General features: G+C 39.2%; 1 protein-coding gene across 2 annotated transcripts; it reads left to right on the top strand.

Moving 5' to 3' along the window:
- Positions 1-13,295, top strand: LOC140927214 (organic cation transporter protein-like). Of its 2 annotated transcripts, XM_073376854.1 has the most exons (10): positions 1-78; positions 3,329-3,613; positions 5,042-5,270; positions 6,077-6,275; positions 8,886-9,092; positions 9,768-9,902; positions 10,143-10,243; positions 10,864-10,975; positions 11,159-11,231; positions 12,007-13,295. In XM_073376854.1, exons 2-10 carry the CDS (start codon positions 3,329-3,331, stop codon positions 12,205-12,207), a joined length of 1,542 nt encoding a protein of 513 aa, XP_073232955.1. In that variant the 5' UTR covers positions 1-78; the 3' UTR covers positions 12,208-13,295. The 2 variants fall into 2 exon arrangements, with proteins under 2 accessions (XP_073232955.1, XP_073232956.1); XM_073376855.1 differs by lacking the exon at positions 11,159-11,231 and having other exon boundaries at positions 12,007-12,204.
- Positions 13,296-14,262: the final 967 nt, after the last annotated feature.

The following is a 14,262-nucleotide window of genomic DNA, read 5'->3' as shown; positions in this document are numbered from 1 at the left end:
CGCAAGACAATTGCTTTGTTATTTGTTTGTCAGAAGTGTCCATTATTTGGAAGATTACAGCTTCCCCCGTGATTTGAGGTTAGTGCGATGATGTAGATAATAGGTATTATAAAAAGCATGTACACATGTACGAATGTGCATTACACCTAAATTACACTCCACGCACGAAAAGTCGCACTTACGAATCAAAAAACGTTCAGATTATCGGCATTTGAAGACTCAACTTGTTGATTCACTCGCCAAACAGGAGTATGCTAATGATTTTTTGTTATGAACTCAAACTCGAATTTTCCATCATTTTGCTTTGGCAATGCAACTTTAGGCGGTCATTCTTCGAGTTTAAATTAAAGCTCATTCATCTGAATAACTGAGCACGCAAACGACATCTCATTTTTCTTTTATCGGTTCATATATTTTCTGTGTAGAATCGATAAATAGCTCCCAGTGTTGAATTACCTTGGTCCCAAGAGATTGCTCTCTCCTTTCTCTTCAAGCGAAGTTGAGCCCTGAAATTAATTTGAGCGGAAAGAATAAAGACAACCGAGACCAGGATGGTACCTTTGTGAAAAAAAAAAGAAAAAAAAAGTGACCGACACATCTCGCAAATAATGCAATTAAGTCAATTAACAACTGAAAAATGTCACGCGCTATTCAGCTTGTAACGATATTGTCTGACCGATGGCACGAAAATATACAAAAGGAAACGTAACATGTACACAGAAGGCATTTCAAGAAAGAAAAAAAAAATCTGATATTGTTAAAGCGGTTTTGCACTAACAAAAAAGACACAAAACAAAACTGAACGTTCGCATCAGCTCTGCTGTGTCTTTAAACAATCAGTCCATTTCACGTTAGCTATCGTGATCACATCCACGAATGCTAAATAAATGCTGCAATCACGCCACGCTTCATAAGACTGATCCCAACCCAACGTACCCAACCCATCCCCACTGAGGGTCACCTTTCCTTCACCGCTCTAACGAAATTGCCTGTCAATGCACTCTTTTCGCCTGTGTTATTTGAAATTAATTAGTTTGTGAGAAGTTTACCCCCTGAGACATCGCAACTGTGTGGTCTGGGGTATTGGACGTGTGGAGGGCCGTGCTGTCCGTGAACAATCAAAAAGGGAAATGGAAGCCAGAAAATGAAAAATAAAAAGATCGACGCTCGGAGACAGACAGACAGAGAGGTAGACAGACCCTAGGTAGGCAGACAGGAGGTTAAGAAGAGCAGCAAATTTATGGAGGAACAGGGAATTAACAGTGAGTGCATGAAAGCGCTACAGTTTCCTCTATGATAGGGAATCGCTAAAAGAACGAATTACGCGAGGAAAAGAAAAAATCGTTGAGCCTCTTCCTTTTGGATCCACTGTTACTCTACCGACTGAGCCACGAGGCCATGGGGAAGAGAGCAAGTCGTAGGTGGTTATGATGGTCAGTTGCGGAGAAGAGAAAGTATTTTACCCTTGTAACGCAAATGTTGGAACAAAAGATTCATCGCTGGAGTGCTTCTAGAAAACAACCCTAGCTATTCCCGTTAAGGGTTACCCCTGAGGGAATTACGGAACCATGTGAGGCAAGAAAAATTCTTTGAACCTTAGGGGGAATCAAAGCCATTCTCTTTTCCTCCTTCGCAAATTAAAACAATCATCACCGACAACCACTATCTCCCGCCTGGCCTAAATAGCTTAATTGGAAGAACATTGGTAGATCTCATCCATAGGTCAGGACGGGCAGTTAGGCGGACAGATGTAACGGTTTGATGAACAGGTAGTTAGAGACTAATCGATTAAGTTACCGACTAACCGGCTGACGATTTCAGTTGGCTGGTTTAGTTTACCTGCAGACTGACTAACTTTAAATGAATGAATGATTGATTATATATTAGACTGTAAAACAGTCGGGTTTTTTTTTTTCTCAAAATAGGTTTAGCGTAGCGTAAGAGTCTCATGCGCGAAGTACGCGAGACTTACAACCCCGTAGGGCGTGTAGGTGAGAGAAAAAAAGTGTATTTTTAGCGTCTCTCACCAGTATCGCTCTCTGTTTTCAGCTTCGCTTCAGGCCTTTTGTTTGACTGTTTGCGCTTACCTGAATACGCAAAAGTACGGACTGTTTTGCAGTCTAATTATTACATGATATCTTTTCTATGGTGAAAATTCCTCCTGAAACAGACAATGTCACGTTATAAACATTAAAAAAGCTCCTTCTTACAACCGTGACTAGTCCTTCATGTGTTTAGTGCTTTATCTAAAGTCTTTTTATTTATTATGAGTACTTGACTATATTTTTAAAGGTTCTTCCGATTCTGTAATACTAGCAGTAATTACTGCAGACTGTTCCACTGGTCCAGGCTCCCAGATAGTGAAGAAAGCGGATCGAAAAAAAACGTTGCGCGAAAACCACGCGGGGGCTGGGGAGAGATTGAGTACTGGAACCTGTAAGCATAGTTTTCAAGACCTCAGATTCGGGTATACGAGTTCCTGGTACATAACATATGATTGGCTGATATACCCTATGATTGGTCAGTTGTGACAGTTTACTTCAACACTTACATCGATCATTTGGCTACGCACGCGTAGAGTCTAACAAACATGTGAAAACCTCCTACACCGCACCTTTTGACGTTTTGGCATCTGATATTTTGACAAGAGAAACGGTTTTTCTGAAAGTGAGCAAGCTGGTAGGTGGATTGAGGTATTTGAAAAGGTGCTTACAGGTTCTCTTCTTATCTCCTCCTGCAATTTTTCGCTCGTTCTCTATTTCACTCCTCGCTCACTGCTTGCTCGTCCGCACTGATCGAGAGCCTGGTTGGCTTTGATAGATTGTGCTAGCGTATTTTTTGCCATAATTCGTCATTACGAGCATAATTTTCATAATTTTCATCTATTTTCCGAAAAAAAAGCGCTGCTGTCATTTATTGATCTTGCAACCAAGGTTTTGGGCCCGAGATCAGTGTTACAAGCAAAATCATTTTTTTTTTGGTCTACGTATTGTCACATTCATGGAACGTTGGTCCCAAAGGAAGTTACCCAGGGCTCTTTCCACAGAACTACGCTACGTTACCTGGTTGTTACGTGTTTGGGTTTTTACAGTTTTCAGACAATGAATCATGCACTCTTCAAGTTTCTAGACGTAAATAGCATGAATATGTTTGCCATTAATATTTTAGAAATATACGAGCACTGCTACTAGCATATTATGCTAACTTTGTGATCGCAATCGATCAGAGCCAGGCACAAATCTCAACTGAAGGATCCGAACGTAGGGTTAGTTTATGTATGTATGTATCTAAGTATGTTTGTATGTAATATGTATCACCACACTCATAGATGACGCTGACAACGGATCAGTACCTTGAGAAGATCGGAAGCTTTGGTCATTATCAAATCTCTCTTCTGATTTTTCTAAATGGCTTGATGTTCTTCTGGTTTGGTTGGCCTGTTATGATAGTGGCCTTTATCACCGCCGAGCCGGCCTGGAAATGTGTGTCCAACAGCAGTGTCTGTCCGCTAAACGGAACCATGAGGCCCAGACACGACAATTACAGCTTCAGATGTGACATTCCTCGTGATCAGTGGGAGTTTGTTGAAGATTTCACTTCTGTTGTGACTGAGGTAACTAAAGATGTTAAAATCCGAGAATGAGTTTAACTTTCATGCTTCTGAATATCGCCAAGCAGTCGAACTTTTACACAGCAGCCACTGTTGAAACAACAGTAGGTGGCTATGTACTGTGTAGGTGCGTGTAAAGATGTCCGTTATGTAGAAGTAACTGGTGTCAGTATGATCAGCCATAAAATTGAATTAAAGATGATCTTCATTGGAAGCTACGTAAAATCTGAATTACGATTGCGCTTTTTCCCACTATTGTTAGTGTTTGTGGTCGCGTAGTCTTCTTATACAAGGGAATAAGATATCAAAAGTGTGTTTTCCTGTTTGGGAAAATGCTACGCTGGCAGTTTTAATTTACAAATATTGGAAAGGTGTTATCGAAGAAACTAAAACAAAGACAAAAAACATACAATAAATTTTGTCGGTTTTGTCAGAGCATGTCTTCTCAACGGACCAATCAGAGCACACAGCCAGGATCGAACCTGTAACGTCTCTTATGCGGGGGAAAAATGTCACTTGTTTTTGGCTATAATTCTGACGGGCTGGAAAAGGTCAACGGATGATTGTTTTAGCTAATTACACCGCGCAGTGATACAAAACAAAATCAAGTTACCTCCCACCTGGCCGTAGAAACCACTCTGTTTCGAGAAGCTATCTGATAGTAGTGCAATGACTAGATTTTACAAGTGCACGAAGTAAAGCTTCCTGAGAAGTAAACTTAAAGTTAACTTATTGCTAGCCCTGTTTTAGGTCAATTCTTTGCTGACATCATTGGTGCCTCTAGCCATACACGAAATGATCCTGTAGAGTCAAAAAGAATACATTACATAAATTTCACCAGAGAGCACTGTAACCATAATCACTTCTAGGTCCAATGCATTAAAACTTGGCCTATTATCTTCAAGTTTCAAATCCATGTCCATCTTTGTCATCCGTATCAACAAACGACAGGAAACGGTTTCCATGAGCTGAAATAGGTTTTAATAGCAAAACCAGACCATTATGTTTTTGCGCATGGCCTTCGAGCGAGTAAGTCGCACTATTTTTGAGCTCTAGTTCGGTGTAAATCGCTGTTAAATTTCTATTACTAAAACCTAAAGCAAAGCTGAAGAAAACGATGTCTTTCTTGCTTTTGAATTCACTACACATATTTCTTCTTTTCTTTTTCTTTACTTTTTACTTATTATATAATGTAATATCTCTTTTGTAATGGAATTAATTTGGCACGCCTCGACTAGCGTTTTCTTGCTAACTGCGTGCCAAAAAATTGTACTTGTAATATTATGATAATAAATGTCTTGTCTTGTCTTGTCTTGTCTAGTTCAATTGATTCGAAGATACGTTTTACCTTTTTAAAAAGATAGCAAATGGCCTGACATCCCTCTAAGCTCTTCCGCTGACATGTTTGCATTGTCTCTTTTGATTGAACAGTTTGACCTGGTATGTGAGCGGGGCCTGTACGGTACTATTGGATCGTCTATGATATTCGTTGGCTTCTTTCTGGGAGGAGTTGCAGTGGGTCCATTTAGCGACAAGTTTGGCAGGAAAATCACCATGTACATATCTGGAGCCATCGTTTCTATATTTAGCCTTACAGCAGCTTTCCCGCACGCATTTTGGCTTTTTGCTTTCTTTCGATGCCTGATTGGATTTGGAATAGGTTAGTCAAGAAGTGACAGTGGCCTGTTTTGTTATTATTATTATTATTATTATTATTATTATTATTATTATTATTATTTTATCAGTTTGAATTATTTTTAGATAGTTTTATTTTTTTATTAACTTTTTCATGCCTTTTTATAATTGCTATTAGTAGTTTTTAGATAGTCATTTTACGACAATTCTCTTTCGTACACAAGAAGAATGTACATAGGGTATATATTTTAATATTCATATTCTTGAATCTGTAAATAGTCTATTTTTTTGAATCTATGAATAAAGTTATTTTATTTTTTAAAAATCATTATTATTATTATTATTATCATTATTATTATTACTATTTTTGTCACCAAATCAAAAGACTACATACGACGATGCTCACAACTAAGCACCGTACTGTAGCTAAACAAAAGTAGTCTGTCACTACGAAACACAGTAATGAAATAAATAAACAATGTGCTATATTTTCTTTAACACTCGCCAATCGTCTCGTAAAAGTTCTAACTTTCTTTTGGCAGGCAATTGCATATGCAGCGTACTCTAGAACTAACTAAGATCTCTGTAAAAGTGCTCCCGCGTCATTGAAATCTTTGAACAATGTCTACGATCTGCACTGTAGAAATTGGCGTAAGAGTTCAATTCAACCCAATCAGTTAAGCGTCAGTTGCGCATGGACTAATTTTTTGGTGACCAATCAGAATCGGAACACGTGTCAGTATTTCAGCCACTACTTCATGGAAGAATATCAATACCAAGGAAAGATTTTTTGGTTGAAAAAAGTCCTGACACGTTTTTTTTTCCCGTCAGGTGGATATAGTATTGCCTCGTATGTTCTGCTGACAGAGCTCGTGGGAATTCGCCACCGAAGCACTGCCGGTTGCTCCATTTGGTATTCATTCAACCTATCCAACATGGCGCTGGCCGGGCTAGCATATCTGGTTAGGGACTGGCGAAAGCTCTCTCTAATAATGGGTGCCCCAGCAATTCCTTTTCTTCTTGGATGGTTGTAAGTCCCTTTCCCCTTATTTGATAGGTTTTGTCAGTAATCGAACACGAGAAACCAGAAACTTGGGGGAAAGGATTCGAAAAAAGGAGCGTGCTCGCGAAACGTACATGTTCTCATAATGAGGTCATTAATCTTTCTAAGTTTATATCGAACTACACGCTCATAGTTTCTCATTCTTGGTTCAATATGCCATCGAACTCTGAGTATATTGGCAATTCAAAGGTAATGTGTTACCTTATTCGATCACTAACAAACTGGCTTCAGTTACCTGTGGCTAAAGTTATTGGACCGAGAAAAATGAAGCAAAATCAGCTATAATATTTACAATATTACCAGTACTTTCACTGGGCATAGGTAATGGGATTAAGCGCATAATTTATTAGTCTCGCTTGCTTTAGCGGCGAGACTCAGAAAATGCAAGCGTTTTATTTTTCGTTTTTCGTAGTGTCTGCCTCAAATAGTGGTGGGTCGTGGTCCCAGGCGTTCCTAGCGGAGGCCGTGGAAACTGGGAATAAGAATCGTGACGACTTTCATTGAACGGGTCGGTTCACGAATTCTATTGCTTGAAAGCTTTGGAACAAGTGACTACTTCGGTGGTCGAAACAAAAAAGACAACAATCTTAATGAGCACAACTTCGATAGTGAGGATAACTGGTCGGGTGTTGTAAACTTTGATAGTATGCAAATGAGTCTTGTGATGAGCATACGGTTTATTTTTGGCGATGATTGAAATATCACGTTTCCTTGATTTCCGTTTATTTATCAATTCAGTAAGAAATCGTCGAATACCATCTAAAAAGTGAATATCCTGAAGAATACACCGAATGCAAATATGGCGGACCTCTCGGCCGGCCCGGGTCTAGTTGCGCGAAAGCGAGGCTAGTTAGGCCTCGAGAGTTTTGTTTTGACTGCGCGTCTTAGCGATTGAGTCGATCGATATGGTTTGCATCGAGTTGTTGCATGCCTGAGGGCCACTAAAAAGAAAATTTTACTCTAGCTGGAATAGCCTTTACTATCCCGAGATCTTTTCACAAAGAAACTTAAGGATTCATGCGATTCGGCGCGGCGATGGGAAGCACTTTACAGCGAAACTGTGCTCGCTCACTTACTTTAGATGAGAAGACTCACGAAAGTCTTTGAATGAAATAATTTTCACAAGAGATGGTGCTGTTCCAAGATGTTTGCATGATCTGTTATTTATCCAACAAAAGGTAAACATTCTCGAGAACGGGAGCATCCGAAGTGGACCGTAAGATCTTTTAGATTTCCCGCTGAAAACAACAACAATAACAATCGCCTGTTAATCCTACAAGCGTGGCCTGTGAAACTATGTAAGAACCAGAAGAAAGCGACATATTTCAAGAACAGTCCTTGACCAAAATGCACTGAAAAAACTAACGGAGGAACCGTTGCCAACTAAGAAAGTAAGAAGAAGAAAAAAGATTCTGGAAGAAAAAGAGCGTGCAAGTATTCGAGCGTAGTATTTGACCTTGCGCGTGATCTATTTTATCAACTTGTCGAATGGTTTCGAGATAAACTAACAGCGATTTTCCAAAAATTGCTTCTTCTATGGCACTGCTCAAACTCTTGAACACTGGATCGTAAAGACTATGAAAAAACATTCGCCCTTGTTGTTTGTCGTTGTGTCCCTGAGAGCGCCTAAAGATTGGTAAGTCGCGACGGCGGATTCACTCGTCCTCGAGGACATCTACCTTTCCTTGGTAAGAGAACGGACTAAGCAAACTTGAAACAGAACCATGAATCTTTCAGTTATTTACCCATTCTAATAGTTTCGTGAGTCTTCTCTTCTGAAGTGAAGCGAGCACGCAGTCAAAACAAAACTATCGAGGCCTCACTAGCCTCGCTTTCGCGCAACTAGACCCGGGCCGACCGAGAGATCCGCCATATTTGCATTCGGTGTATACTCGATCGTCAATAAAGTAGGAATTGAAAAACTTTTAGCGAGGAAATTCTGTTTCGTGTAGAATTAATCGCCTCCCAGATCGCGAGCAGTCTTATTATTCTTTTCAGTCAGTAGGTCGAGAGTATAATTTTACTTTTTCGCTTGCTCACGGTCTAATCGCCTCCTCATTTCTTATGTTATCTCCAAGTAAGCGAAACTCAAAGCTAGGGAGAGCGTTCTTGTTTTATTGGGGTTAGAAATGTAACAGAGTTGGCCCTGATTGCATGAGGCGGACTTGACCGTTTTGTCGAGCTGGCATCGGTTTTGCCAAGTGACATTTATTCCGTATTACATGAGGAGAGCCAGCTCCGAGCCAGTATGTTTACAGATAGATTAAAAGGATTGTGCATGAGCATTGTGTTACTCGCGGTCCTGTTGCTAAGTCCTGTTGCTGGTTTTGTTCGCCAGGCTTACCCGGCGTGCGTGCCGGATCACACGGAAAATTTCCAGCCGATTCTGAGCCAGGATCCCGGCATTACGGTACCGGGTTCCTGGCCATCAAGGCTTGCTCAGCTGTCATATAATCTTTTTTTTTTTTTTTCGCGTTTTATCAACGTGCCAAGATCTCGACAAGTGAGCAAGCACAGCTCACGTGATCCCCCCTTAGAAAGACAACATAACGTCTTTTTTTCTTTGCTTTATCACAGTTTTTCTCCAGAATCAGTCCGTTGGTTTTTGGTGAAGGGCAAAACAAAACAAGCAGAAAACATCCTTCACAAAGTAGCTAAATTTAACAAGAAGCCGATACCGCATGAAAAACTGCAGGACTGTGAAAAACAGCGACTTGGAGACTTGAGAGATTTGTTCAAGTCTAAATCAATAGCGCACAAGACCCTTGTTTCTTGGTTTTGCTGGTGAGTTATCAAATTTTCAATTTACTTTAATTCCTACACATGCTTCTGCATTGATAAATTCAGGCTAAGTACTCAAAACAAAAACGCAAGAGTGACCCTTGTCTTAAACTGAGCATTAAATGAAAGAGCTTTTTCTTTCCGAAAAAAATCAGTTTAAAAAAGAAGCTTTTCTCTTTTTTACAGTTCTGGTGAGTTTTACAGCAACAAGTGCGAAATAGCCGGCAACATGCAGGAAGAGCGGGGCATTCCTAAGTAAAAACACGAAGTTTACATGTTGTTTAGAGTAGTTTAGGGCGCAACGGTTACTTGATTTTGTTTGTTTGTTTGTTTATTTTGCTGGGGAATCTCATTAATTTGACTTCATCTTATGGATTATGGATAAAATGCGGGAAAATCTTATTTACATTAGGCCGTATCCTATGCTTAGGTGGTTTAACCGGTTTGACAGAGACATAAAGAGGTGGGGAGAAAATAAAATAACTGAGGAGAAAAGAAATAATTGACATTTGGTTCTGCGATTGCTTGTCTGTGCGATTAAGCATAAGTTAGCCAGGTCGTGAGTTTATTTCTAGCTGTTTACAGTGCCGTAAATTATTTGCGGTAATCAAAGCTCTCAACATTTACATTTACCGAAGTTTCAATGATAAAACAGTTTTTTTTTTTTTTTCAATTTAGGTTCGTTAATGGCATGGTGTATTACGGAGTGTCCTTCAGCTCCCCCACAGTAGGAGGCAACATGTATCTCAACTTCTTTATAACAAGCACCATTGCACTAGTGGCTTACCCCGCTTTGGCATGGGGCTGTAACCGGTATGCAACCTTGCTTGTTTAAGGTTTATGCTTCCGCACCACACACTAGTCGTTTTTCTCCGTTAGTCAATGCTCTCCTGCTCTCCAATGCCTTGGCCATTGATGCATTTTTCATTTACACTTCCCCATTCTTTTTAATTTCTTTACTCTCTTCATTTGTAATTTAAATAGCTCAAATAGCTGAATTACACCTTCGCTCATCTTACTACTATATGTGACTTTTTTTTACCATTCTTGTAGATTTGGTCGTAAGAAAACCATCTGCTGCGGTCTGTTTTTCTCTGCTTTTGGTGCCTTTGGTTCGGTATTACTTACACTATTTGATGATGGAAACAACACAGGTATAACAATTTTTAACAAGCTATCGTATAACTCGAGTATAATTATAACAGTTTTGGCTAACATATTTGCGTTTTAAACATGTGACTCCCACCCATTGTCGTTTCTCAAGAAGTTGTCAGCAAAATATCGTTAATGTAAGGCATTTATTCACGTTTTAGGTCCTTTAAGTTTTCTGCTTTTCCTTATTAAAAAAAGGACTTTTAATATATCAAATGTAGCTTTTTTTATTAAAAAAAAACATCATTTACGTGAGGAAACATGTCTTACATACATGTACATTAATTCAAAGAAATTGAAGACAAAAATAGAAGCAGTATATAAAGTGAAGGGAAAAAAAACTTATTACAGTATTCTCAAGATGAAAGAAACAAGTGTGTCTCTTTTAAAACGCGAGGGCGGGGTTAGGCCGACGTAAAGATAGTTTTGTCTGGGTTTCCCCGAAAGCAACGACTGCATCCCAATCATATTTATAGATTAGCCTTTTAAAAATTAGTTTCCCAGTTTACCCTAGGGGTAATGTGGCGATCTAAAGAAGAAAGCAATTCAGACGTTTCGTTATGTAAATAATATCAACTGCTTTTCTAAAGTCTTTGTTTCATTTTAATGTTTCCTTTTTTAGGAATATTAGTTGGGAAAATAATATTTTCACTATGCATCGCCAAGTTTTTCATCGTGTTTGCTTTTGACGGATTCTACGTTTATTCAGCTGAGCTGTTTCCAACTGTCATTAGGTAAATGTCTTCTCTTTTTCTTCTATTTACATCCAGGCATGAGGCATGAAAACCTTTTGTTAGTGTTTAAAAAGATTTTCAGTAGTCTACATTCTCGCCGAGGGAAACATTTAGAACGACTGTCTCAAGCATTGTCTGTATTTAGATTAGTTATAAACTAATCAGTGTTCCTGCAATCCACAGAAATATCGGTATGGGAACTTCGACTTCTGCTGCTCGTGTTGGTTCTTTCCTTTCTCCCTACGTTGTCTTTTCGGTACGTTTATCCTATTTTAAAGTGACCTGTCATTAAATGCTAAGATCAGCAATGTAAGGCCTGAACAAAATCATCGTTGGAGACCCTCTGGTCAATCAGTCGGGTCGGAAGAAACAGGGTGACGAATTTTTTGATGCCTTGGTGCTTGAAGACTTTTGTTGTACAGTTTCTCCTGATCCGACTATACTGGCCATTAGTCTTCAAAGATGTTACATTTTGTGTCAGAAAGCGAAAACCTTTTAAGAAGGTCATATGAAACTTTTTTTCACCGTATTTTTTGGGTTATAAGGCGCAACATGTTTTCGTCAAATGTTGGATTCATAAAGCTCACAATGTGTTGTAATTTCGGGGTGCGTCTCAAGGCAAGAAAACAAAATTTTGCCAACTTTTTTACTCTAAAAGCTCTAGCTGTTCATCCTCTACTTTGTTACCTGTGGTCAATGAAAGTTTTGTTACTTAAGTAACATTCAGGAGATATGATTTTATTAAGAAGGCCCTTGATGATACCATGAACAATGACATTTTTTTGGTCTATTTCTTGGTTTTAGTAATTGCGGATAACTTGTGACTTAAGGAATTATACAAGTACCTTCTCTGGAAGTTGACAGTTGTTGGAAGCCCTCCTCTTCACACCGTGCTCCAGTTTGAAATCCCAACGAATTAGGTTTAAATAACAAAACAAAAGTCATCTAATCAATTGAAAGGCCTTCGGTCATAAGGACATATTAAGTACGAATTGTCGATAATCGTTATTTGTTATCTTCCTCTACAACAGCAACGTGTTCATCCTCTCCTGCCGTTTGGCATCATGGGTATCAACGCTTTGATTGCCGCGCTACTATGCATGACATTACCGGAAACGCGTAACCAACCAACTTTGGAGACCTTTACAACATCAGATCAACAAGGTGACACCATGAAAGAGATGATGGTTAAGGAAAGCGATGATGGACATACAGATGATAGCCGTTTGTAAAAACAGGGTTACACCAGGTTAACATAGATTGCTTAAATCGACTTAAACCTTTCTCTCTTGTGAGCAGCCCAACGAAAAATTCTAAATTTCACTTATAAAATTCTCGATACTTATGTACTTAGATAATGGATATAATACTTATATAGATATAGATATAATACTTTATACCATGCGAAAGTTAATTCGCCACGATGCTGTATCGAAATGGCCTCATAGAATAGAATAGAATAGAAAAATAGAATAGTTCTTTTTATTATTATTAAACACGGTAAATTCTATCAGGAGTATAAAAATTCTTGATAACCTAACTATCCTAAACAAAAATGCAAACCTAACTAGAACCAATCTAACTGAAACTTGGTTTTCATGAATGCCATGTATACTTAATATTAGAAATTAAGATTAACTAATCGTTAAAAACATGTCACATGGCAGAACTGCTCCACTATAACTAAACCTGTTCTTCATAAATGCCTACCTCGATCGATTTCTCCATTTCTTATTGCCACAAATCCCCCGGTTATTTCCTCATAACCAGCTAGAGTTAAGCAAATTTGGAAGGCGTTTGCGATATCTGGTAAAATGACATCTATATAAAGTAAAGGCTTTTGCCTTAGAAAGAGACAGCAAACTAGCAACCCTGAGGACAAGGTTACCTTGGCTCAGTTGGTTTGGTAGAGCTGGGGAAAACAGCGGAAAAGCGACCTCTTTCAATCTCGGTAAATGGCGGTTTTAGGATTATTTATCCCTTGGCGGCTAGGAAAATATTCTGCCACTATTCACGCGTCCCTCGATTTCAAATAATAATTCAGCGTTAAATACACTGTAGATCATGCCGTAATTTTTTTTTCTCTATCTCTGGCACGCGAATTTCAGTAAAATGCATCTGTAAAGGACTTAAAAACTGTCAATGTTACTTGTATTTACTTGACCCGTTGTCGAGCTTGATTCAATGATTTACCGATTGAGAAGATTTTCCATTTTTGAAGTTATAATGCATGGTTCAATTTGACTTGTTACCATCCCCCCGGGCAACTCCCGGGACAAGTTCAGCCCTTCGGGCCCGGGGTGGAGAATTCTTTGAAGCGGTCCTGTCCCAGGGGTAGGGGATGGGGCAAATAAAAAATGTCTTCTCGTGATTCTTCGAAGTACATATCATTTCTCGCGCAGTTGACACGATGATTGCGGACCTCAAGACTGCGTATTGTTAAGGAAAAACGCAGGAATTTGTCAGAGGCTGGTTGGAGAGGAATAACCTATCAAAATCAAAGTATGTATATGTAACGGTATGTTTTAAAATTTGAAAGGAATGTGCGTATGATGCGTACTCAAACTGAGTTTATTCTTCGGTAAAGAAGGACAGAAATATTTCTTCAGCCTAGCTCTAAAGATAAGAAAAATTACATGAAAACGGATACAAGGCTTTTGATAAAGTACATAGATAAACAGAGTTTCAGTCCAGTTTTCCTATGAAGTGTTCTATCAAGGAGCCGCTTTTTTAAGAGTTTTCGTCTTCGTTTTCATTTTCTAATTTAATGTTCGTGTTTTAACTACATTATGACGTCCGTTATCCTTCTCTCAATTAACTCTGGAAAACGTTTATAAAAGTTCTGTAAACGTGTCGTTTAGCTTTTGTACGGGATCAAAACGATATACCAAAAAACGTTTAATTATGAGGTCGATCAGGGGCTCGGCGGTGGGGAGATGTCTATTTCTGCGTGCCCTGGGGTGGGGTCAGACCTCCAAGAAAGAAAAAAATTGCAAATCCCCGGGGGGGGGCCATGGTTACAGGTCAAATTCAACCATGCATAAGATGCGGTAAGCCTGTCGAGTTTCAGATAGAGCTTCATGAAAAAACCTTAATTTCTCAGACGCTTCGCGGGTAGCTTATGGTGCAAGGCCAGGTCCGTACAGTTCATTACTGATTGGCAAGCCCCACCTAGCTCTTTTAAAGGAAACAACCATCCCTGTATTAAAGTTAAGCGGCTGCCCACTAAACAAGGTCTTGACAAAGGAGTTAGAGTATCTGGCCGATAGAGCCACTTTTTAAACGGC

This window comes from Porites lutea, chromosome 2 (genome assembly GCF_958299795.1).
Source record: "Porites lutea chromosome 2, jaPorLute2.1, whole genome shotgun sequence".
In the NCBI taxonomy this organism is placed as follows: Eukaryota; Metazoa; Cnidaria; class Anthozoa; order Scleractinia; family Poritidae; genus Porites; species Porites lutea.
This window is presented reverse-complemented; position numbering and strand designations above follow the sequence as displayed.

What these genes read in the sequence shown, in the direction of transcription:
- LOC140927214 (XM_073376854.1), top strand. Translation starts at nt 3,329, where the DNA reads ATGACGCTGACAACGGATCAGTACCTTGAGAAGATCGGAAGCTTTGGT. An exon ending in CCTTTTCTTCTTGGATGGTT is followed by an intron (nt 6,276 to 8,885) that starts GTAAGTCCCTTT and finishes GCTTTATCACAG; the next exon opens with TTTTTCTCCAGAATCAGTCC. An exon ending in TTGGCATGGGGCTGTAACCG is followed by an intron (nt 9,903 to 10,142) that starts GTATGCAACCTT and finishes CCATTCTTGTAG; the next exon opens with ATTTGGTCGTAAGAAAACCA.